The 9,980-nt window shown below is 46.0% G+C and overlaps 1 protein-coding gene across 1 annotated transcript in view; it reads left to right on the forward strand.

Moving 5' to 3' along the window:
* LOC147659527 (CD5 antigen-like) overlaps positions 1-9,426 on the forward strand; it is a 124,985-nt gene extending 115,559 nt beyond the window's left edge. Inside the window, exon 4 of the mRNA XM_086951672.1 lies at positions 9,032-9,426. Within this exon, the coding sequence (XP_086807798.1) occupies positions 9,032-9,426 (395 nt within the window). The remainder of the gene's footprint in view (positions 1-9,031) is intronic.
* Positions 9,427-9,980: the final 554 nt, after the last annotated feature.

A 9,980-nucleotide genomic window follows, 5' to 3' on the forward strand; every position in this document is an offset into this window, starting at 1 on the left:
ACGCTTCTTCACCCTTGTGGAGGAGCCGTCCCTGCGTAAAACTTTGCCGTGCAAGACAGTGCTTTGTATACTTTTTTCACAGGAAATTCAAGGCAATGCATCTCAAAGTGTCCACTGAAATGAAGAGTGGAAATGGAGAGTGTAGAGCAACACCCATGACAACCACAAATGAATAGTTATGGACAGAATGTGAAGTAGAGTTACAACAGACTCATAACACATATGTATTGTGAGCATTAACAAATGAGATCTAAAGGTACTAATGAGTAACTGAAGTGAATGGCACCGCAGAAAAGATCTGTTGTTGTGCAACGTGTATGGTACCAGAAGGATCTCAGTACTATTCAGTGCATTGGGGGCATGTCAAGATAGCAGACGAGTGAGTTACAAGATTCTCCCCCCATATATCATCATGGAGCTATTTTCTCTCCCCCTGCCATATGCTGCTCCTCTTTTTGCTGCTGGGACAGGGAATGATGCAGTCATCAGAAAAGGAAGAGCAGACCACAAAAGAGCGGTGAGGCCTGCAGCTGCAGCTGCAGCAGCGGGCACTATTGATAAGTGGGTCGGGGAAAGATGCAACAGCAGACCCTTTGCTATGGGTGCACAGACGGCTTATGTGGATGGCACTCCAGAGGTATCAGTCCTCCTGTTGGAAGGTGGAGTATTGTGTAATACTCTCACCGACCCCAAAGATGGTCCTTGGATTGACATTAATAAATCATCAGCTCAGTCCAGGTAGTGTGACATAGAACAGTTAGGATTTACTGGAGGAACAAGTGTTCAGCATTTCAGAGTATCAATATGGACCATAAGCACTAAGGATGGTAGAGTGGGTGCAAGGATGGTGGAGTGGGGTCTTAGAATGGTGGAGTAGGCCCTAAGGATGGTGGAGTGGTTCTAAGGATGGTGGAGTGGTTCTAGGGATGGTGGAGTTGGTGTAAGGATGGTGGAGTAGGCCCTAAGGATGGTCGACTAATCCCTAAGGATGGTAGAGTGGTTCTAAGGATTGTGGAGTGGCCCTAAGGATGGTGGATCTGTTGAGTCATTGACATGACTCAACAGAAATCAGATAAAAAAATGTAAAATAAATAGTATTTTTTATCTTAATTTATATTTTTAAAAATTGGATGGCATACATGTAAGAGTTATGGATTTTAGAAGCAATATAAAATCAGTGCAAAATAATACAGTGAAACTTTATCATTGCGGTCAATGGGAAAAGTCACCAGAGAAAATTGGTCGCTTGCAGGTCGAGCTGCTTGGAACCCTTACTGGGTAAAGCCACAACAGTTGGTTCAGCTTTTCCTGGCTAGTCCCTGCAGGTAATCCACACCTGAGTTGATCATATCTGGGGTTGTAGGTCTCCTTTTCTAGCCAGAAAGCATTATTTTTACCACTTTTAAAAATGGCAGAACTCGTCCTCATGGTAAAGCCAGACAGCCCACCCTAGAGATGTGGGTAACCTTCCCGGGGTATACACCTGAAGGATACCTAACGTTCAAAACTGCTCAGGTGCAAATGTGCCTGGGGCAGTAGGAGAGCTGTTTACTCCTCTGGGAGAAAGCCTGGATGCGCATCAGAGGCTGTGAAGAGTTTTGAAGCTCACCGCCTTGATGTGCCACTTCACGAGCCCACCAGGGAGGGAGGATATGTGACCTCATTCCTGCCCAGGCCTATGCTCCATACTCCTGGGAGTTATCAGACTGCCTGGAAGGAGGTCAGTATCCTGTCTTGAAGAAGCAAGCCATCCAGAGCACAGAGAAACTGGCCAACCAGTTGGACAATCTCTAAGCTAACTACCTGGGTGTACGCTGAATCGCCCTTCGCACAATATTAATGTCAGGGGTCATAAGGCACGTTGTTTGAAACCAAACAAACCATTTTTAGGCAGGATCATGATGAAGCTACCAGCCCCAGATCCGCCGGGGTGCAAGTCCATGTTATGCTCTGGACTGCCTATCATCCCTTATAGTGTGTGTTAATGGTAATTGCCACTATCGGAACATATATAATTGCACTTACAAGCCCAAAACTTTAAAATAATGCACCCCACCTTCTGGGCTCCCGGGCATTCCTTAGGGGTGACTGACATTCATTAAAAGCAGTGCATTGACTTTGCCACACATGGTGAGGGCAAAGTCAAAATGGAATAGTTTACACTGTTCCTGCGGTCTCCAGTTGCAGGCCGGCGGTAGGTAGTTTACTTGGGTCACTCCGGTTGGCACAAACAGTAATGGAAGCTCTAGGGACCCCTTTACCACCCATGCCATGGGTGCTATGGGTATGATATACTAGGAACTTTTAACAGGGGTAAAGTCTTTGCCAATTGGGATTGTCAATTCACACAAACTGGTTTTAGGGCAGGAACACTTACCCTGGGGCCTGGACAGCAGGCTCCAGTGCATTTTAAAAGTCATACACAATAGCAATGGGGCAAAAAGTGGGGGGATGACCATCCAAAAAGGGCCCTTTCCTACAACTCCTCAGCCTACTACACTGGACAAGAGGACAGCGAGGCTGCCTACTGAGACCTGAGACAGGAGAGGTGCAATCGGATCCATATCAGGGCCGGTGGGTGACCAGGACCCTGCAGTGTACTGCCTCTGTTGGCCATCAATCAATCAATCAATCAATCAATCAGTCCAATTGTGGAGTGCACTACTCACCCGCGAGAGTGTCAAGGTGTTGGGGGGGCGGGGGTGCTACTACTGCTTGAACAGCCAAGTCTTCAGAAGTCTCCTGAAGTTCAGCAGGTCCTGGGTCTGTCGTAGGCAGAGGGGGAGATGTTCCACGTCTTGGCAGCGAGGTGGGAGAAAGATCTGTCGCCGGTGGTCGTTCATCGGATGCCAGGGACGGTGGCGAGGTCGGTGGAGCACAGCTGGCGGTATGGGGTGTAGAAGGTGAGTAGTTTGTTGAGGTATTCTGGTCCGGCGTTGTGGAGTGCTTAGTGAGCGTGGGTGAGAAGCTTGAAGGTGATCCTCTTGTTGACGGGGAGCCAGTACAGGCCTTTCAGGTGGGCTGTGATGTGGCTGTGGCCATGGGCTCACCACTCCCCACTGGCTCCCTATGGGGAGCAGAACACCCCCTCCTCCTATTGATCCCTGAATTGACCAAGCTCCTCTTTGCTCGCATAAAGCCTTTGTGGAGAATGTGACTGCAGCAATATACTGCAACATGCATACTGGGCCTCAAACTGGAACCACATCAAAAAGTTGAATTTATGGGGAATCTTAGAGCTGTTAGTTATACTTGCCTCGACTGAATCATTGTGAGCACTGACCATGGCTGCCCCCTCCATATTTGGAGGACAGATTTGAGAACCATCAAGTGATGGCCTCGTTTGGTTTCTGAGCAATCATGGACAAGCCTAAGGGTCCAGAAGAGGCGGGCACATGGGGACAGTGATCCGGTTGTGATAGAGGTGAATGACACCCCCATAACTACTGATGCAGTTGCCTTGAAGAACACATTGCAAATTTGAGGCTATCCTGCAAGCCTTATTGGATGTTAAGTCTACGTTGGACCAAAAAATAGATGCAGTGGCCCTGGAACTAGGGTTATTGAGAGTGGATCACAGAAAATTGTTGGAACATCATGTGGCAATCAATGGATCTGCAATAGCAACCATGAGACCTTCAGTGCAAGTCATGCAGACACAAATTCAGGTGCTGAAAGTGGATAAAGCAGGCGATCGGATGGTTGCTCTTGTAGGAATAATGCACGCATGTTAGGGTACCGGAGAGAGTAGAGGGCCCGGCACAGATTTTTACCTGGAAAAAGGGTCCCACAACAGTGCTAGCCAGTAATCAATCCAGGTTCTTCTTCATAGAGCAAGCATACAGGGTCTCTAGATAATCACCACTATCTGGGACAACCTAGGGCCACTCCCAGACCAGGGGTTAAGCGGCTATTTAAGTACCGGAATAGAAACCATATCCTCCAGGTCTCTCACAGCACGGGCTCCTGGACCGTTGAGAAGTGTAAAGTGCACATACCTTGCGATTTAATGACTGAGGCAGCCGCGGTCTGTGCCTGGAGGGATTTCAATGGACGATGATGAGGGAAAATTAATTATTTTTTTAATTTTCCCTGGTTGTTGCCCATTAAAATCCCCCTACAGGGCCCCACCGCTCTTATCTGCATGGGCTGTGGCTGGACTGAGGTCCATAAAGAGACAGAAATTGTTACTGGAGGTCACAAAACAATGACAACAATTGAACTTACGCTATTCATTGGCGCTCTTGGCCAAGCTTGCATACTGGATGGTAGTATGACTAGATACTTCACCACCCCAACTGGACTTGGCTTGAGTCCAAAGGGGAGCATTGACCAAATGGCCATCTGGACTCCGATGCTGGACGACAAACCCAGAAAGGCAGTCATACAGCACATGGGCTAGGAAAGGGTTATTTGTTTGGAAGGGGCGCACTGCTTAGTAAATGAACATAATTGATTCAGTTGATTTACTGTTGGTTGTGAGGTGCAAATTGGGGGCTGAGGGGAAAACCCTATACCCCTCCAAGAAGTATCAACCTGGGTTAATACTGCAAATAGAAAAAACTGGAATACCCCCTCACACCCTTTGACTGTTTACAAATACCAAGAGTGTGCAGGGGTATTCCAGTTTTTTCTATGGGCAGTCATACAGCATTTAGGAGAATGTGGAATAAATCTACCTCAGAGCAAACCACTAGAGAACAGCAAAAGAAGAAGAGGAAACAAATTGACAGTACAGCCCTGAATTGAGGCCACAGAGTGACAAAGCGGCTTCCCCTTCAGCAGTAGCCAAGAATTCCATGGCAGCCTTAAGAGGTGGCCCAATCTTACTTCTATGGCAGCTGAACAGATCATATGACTTCAGGATACTGTTTGTTTTTGTTTACTGTTCCTCTTTTCTTTGTCAACCACAGAGTCGTGCCTGGTTAAATCGGGTGTGCTCTGTACTATTGATGATAGCAAGGTACTCCAAATATCATAATCCTCTGTTTCATGTTGGAGGGGGACATTGCATTGATATTGAAGAGAGTGAAGACACAGGGAGGCATAAACAGGAAATTGCAAAGTTTATCCCATGCTTACTATATTACGAGGCAAGTTCTGTGGCCCCCATCAGGGATTGGGAGCTGGGGTGTTTTTGTTTTCTTGTCAGGGTTGACCACTATGTCCCCTTTCATGATCAGATAGAAACGTGGGGGGAGGAGGGGGCAGGGAGATGGCTAATTGTTAATGTTAATGTTAATGTAAGATTATATTTATAGCGTGCCAATCACCAAAGGTCTCTGGGCGCTTGCAGCGAGGACCATAAGCCGGGAGTCCCTTGGTCCCTAGGGTATTCAGCGCTAACAGATGGATTTAACTGAATGCCTCAGTAAACAAGATGGTTTTGAGTTTCTTCCTAAACGGGAGTAGCGAAAAGCCCACCCCCCTCAACCCCACCTGCAGTGTAGTTCTTTTAAAACACGGGCAGGCCAGCAGGCTAGCCTCAGATGACCTGAGGTAGCTTCCAGGCACATAAAGTTCAGGCGGTCTTTGATATATTTGGGCACTACTCAATGCTGTGCCTTATGTGCAATGTACAGGCCCTTGAATATGACCCTCTGCATGATGGGGAGCAGGTGTAGCTGTTTCAGCAGAGGGGTAGCATGTCGCCTCTTGGTAATTTAAAAATCAGCCTTGCCACATCCTTTAAAACCACCTGTAGTTTCCCCAGGAGTTTGTCGGGAAGCCCTGCGTATACTGCATTGCCGTAATCCAGACGTTACAGTATTAATGCTGTCATGACGGTACGCCTGGTAGAGAATGACGGAAGGAGGGGACAAGGGAACCCCGGTGTGTACTTTATATAGAAAACAACGGTTCCAGTGGAGTAATAAATTAACACTCATTGATAACTACAATGCATAATAGCAAAATCAACTGAGGGTTATGAGGAATGTTAAAGAGAGAGCGATTATGACACCAAGGTTTGTATGACAAATACATCTGTATAATTCCAAAGAAATAACAAAAAATAACATTTATAATGTGCACAATAAACTTTTAACAGTGCGAAGAGTCCCAAGTGTATTGTAGGAACCAAAAACAACAGTTGAGTGACATTCGGTGAAAATATATACAGGGTTTCAAAGAAATGTTCTCAAGGAAAGCGACCGTTTTTGAAATGAGGTCATACAGAATAATACAGCGACTATATACAATCATAAGTGCTGTCTGAATGGTTCGCTTCCATTAATCGTCGTCGGCGTTTCGACCTGACTTGGAATGTGGAGTCTCGTCAGGACCTAAGGTGTATGGGACATCTAGGGAAATGAAAGCAATACAGGATGTAAGGACTGGACCATGTTATTATGAAGGCAGACTAATGAGAAGGCCAAAAAGGGTGAGTACCTGAATTACACAATGCTTATTCACATGTGGGGTGAGGCGTGCCAACCTCGTGTGTGAAAGGAGAGTAAAAGACTACTCATAGTGAACCCAGTAGGGCAGTATTGCACTACCTCCGAAGATCGGAGTCACCATAGGACAGCATATGGTTACTATTGGTCTTTCTCATGTAACCTCCGTCTGCACATGGCTGCTCTGCGTACATTTTTGCTCTGTGTAAATACTTTTATATCTAGTAAGACTCAGTGTTCCTATGTGATTATTGTACCAGTCGTGCTGCTTTCTGTAATATATTTTATGAACAGAACGTTATAACTTGTTGGCGTCTGTTTGTATGTATACATCCTGTTCGACATCATTATCTGATACACTGTACGCCTTTTCATTCTTCTCCCCACTGTTGAGCGCTACCTTAGGTCCTCACGTGGCCATCTCATTTTACATACACCTTTTCACATTATCATGCTTTGTCACTACATCCGTGCCTTCTGCTCTCCTCCCACACTACTGTGAGATCGAGTTTGCAGCATTCTTTATTTTTTCCTGTGCACGTACTCGGGGTTGTACGGTACTTCCCTCATGTACGCAGACTGGAGCTCTAATCCCTATCCAGCAGTCGGATCCCGTCAGACTCTTAAACACGATCGTTGCTTGTGCCCTAGGTAAGACCCGCCACCACCTGCGGTCCACCCTGCCCCCCCTATCCACCGCTTGCCTTCCTGCCGGGTTTACATTCCCTGTTTTTTCTCAGGCATCAACCCTGGCACTTTAAAAGATTACCACCCCACCGTGGGCTCCACACCGCTACTGGCATTTTCCAGTGGACCTCCAATCATCCACACATCTGCTTATTGACCACCACCAGTGGTAAGTAGCAAACTCGATCAGTCACACGATTGTTCTTTTTAATATTGATGCCTCCAATTCACTGTATCCTCTCTCTTCTCCCCCGGATTCACACTGAAATTACACAGAACCCGGCTGGGTTCACTATGAGTAGTCTTTTACTCTCCTTTCACACACGAGGTTGGCGCGCCTCACCCCACATGTGAATAAACATTGTGTAATTCAGGTACTCATCCTTTTTGGCCTTCTCATTAGTCTGCCTTCATAATAACATGGTCCAGTCCTTACATCCTGTATTGCTTTCATTTCCCTAGATGTCCCATACACCTTATCCAAAGTAGAAAGCCAAAAAAGTCCAGCCAACATGTGTTTCATCTTTGGGGTGTAAAGCCTAGACTTCTTCAGGGCTTGAAATGGCAGAAACAGGACTCATAACATATGAGTGTATTTCGTAAAGCACATCACAAGTGATGCACACTGTGAAACCGTGTGACCCAGAGGAGTCGCATCACAGCTTCAGGGTGCTAAGTGATTGATCTCCCACTAGGGTGGAAGATCTCATTCGGAAGAAAGTGGTAACTAAACATGAAGTGACTCCAGGGGTGTGGGGAAAGTAATTGGTGAATGGACGGCAAGGCCAAGTTTAAAAACAGGACGTGGTATCACATACTGAGTGTTGAAGTTGTAAGTCAAAACAGAGGATATGGTGGCCTGGTGCAGGGATTTACAACGTAAAGCTTCTCCCTAGATGCGTTACATTGTAAATAAGTTGCAACGGCGGCGTAACTGTTTCGCAAGGGGCTTGTAAATTTGCCCCTTCGTGTACTTAAAGCAGACTCACACAAAAGCAAAATATGTCACTTAATTAATATTAACCTAAATGGCGACCATGTTTAAGAGCCTGCACATGCAGTAAAGTGCTAATAAACAGCTGGTTCCGGCCCCAAGTTCCATAAAAAGTAAGACATTTCAGGGATACCCAGTCCCATCTAAGGTGGGGCAACTTTTACTGATCTGGCATTCCCAGGGATAGAGTACAAAGAAGGCCCCATATAAACTCTGCGTTGGGAGTGTAGATGTGAGCACTGAATACATGCTGAGAGGGTTAAAGGAAGTACTGTGGCCATGTCAGCATTGGGGGCGCCCCCTGCTCTGGTGGAGCTGCTGGCTGCCCAGTTCTCCCTACCAGGCAGGCACGCAGCTCTAGATAAGGTGGGTGGTTCACCTCTTGTGATGGCAGAGGGGGGTCTCCACCATCTCAGCAGGGCTCTTATACCCCATCACTCTACCCACCCTCTGAACCCTCATAAATCTGTCATTTCTGAGTTTGAGGGCACCAGATACACTCAATTTCACATTCTGAGCTGGATTTTAATTATTCACCTAGAACTACTGGCAGGTCTGATGAGGGATAGAGGGGGGTGCTTTCCTTAAACATGTTTGTAGGGAGGTGATCAATCTGGGGGTTCATCATGAAGAGTTCCCCCAAAAGGACACATATTTTGTGCTTTCTATGGCTCTGTCAAGTTTTGGTCACCAGGTCAGTCAACTGAGTCATCATAAACTATCCCAAATGTTAATATACTCTTCCTGAAGTCAGCTGGGTAGCCTGAAAGAGTTCAGAGTTGATTATGAGCCCTAGCTTTCAAGTGTGATCAGGTAGCACACATGCCACAGTAGACACAAAGACATAACAATGGGGGCACATGGATATTCCAAAGAATTGATGACATTTGTTCTCACACATTAGATTCTTTCCAATCAATCTAACCTGTTCTTTCTGGTCCTTTGTTCACAGTGGGAGCTGATACTGTCCGGTTGGTGAATTCTGGTGACGCCTGCAGTGGGAGGGTGGAGATCAAACACGAGAATCGCTGGGGGACGGTGTGTGATTGTGAGTGGGACGATCAGGATGCTGAGGTGGTCTGTAGACAAATGAACTGTGGATCAGCATCCAGAGCAGAAACAAGAAATGAACTATATCTAAATGGTGTCTTTCCCGTTTGGATGAGTGACGTCAGGTGCACAGGAGCAGAAAAGTCTCTCTTCGATTGTCCACGCGCTGCCTGGGGAGTCAACAGCTGCACGAGGAAGTGGGATGGTGGAGTGCAGTGCAGTGGTAAGAGAAGCCACCAGCAATACTTCCACTCCTTCAAAATTCACAAACTAATTAAAGGAGTAGAGTTGAATTAATCAAAAGATGCACAAGTCATAACAACAGCACATTAATACCGAAAATCGTAGAAAAATGAATGAAGCAAGAAAATATTCATCTTACTTGATGCAAAAAAGTAATTTGGCAAATTGAATTGGATTTATTAGGAGCTGGAGATTATAGCGATGTCCTTCAGAGATTGCAAAGTCTTTGAAGGCAACAAAAGCAGAAGGAGAACTAGAGCAACAACCCTATATGTAGATAACTTACATCCAGCATCAGACCCCGTCACTTCTGTCCCTTCAGTATGCGCAGGTTATAAGGGAAAGACGTGTCCATCTCAAGGCGCCAGCAAGATTTGGAACAGATTCGTTTTTTTCTTTTCAAACTTAGATTGTTTTTTTATTCTATATTTTGGAAAGCAACAGCAGGCTCGAGGCATGTTTTTGCTACAATAACTCAACCTATATCATGAGAAAGGATATATAAAGATGATGCTGAAGACATCATGGGCATTGCAGTGTTCATTTCCCACAGAACCCAAAGAGTTTTACTTAATGATGTAGACCCCGAGAAGCACCAAAACTTTAAA

This window comes from Lissotriton vulgaris, unplaced genomic scaffold (genome assembly GCF_964263255.1).
Source record: "Lissotriton vulgaris unplaced genomic scaffold, aLisVul1.2 SCAFFOLD_2055, whole genome shotgun sequence".
Classification (NCBI taxonomy): domain Eukaryota; kingdom Metazoa; phylum Chordata; class Amphibia; order Caudata; family Salamandridae; genus Lissotriton; species Lissotriton vulgaris.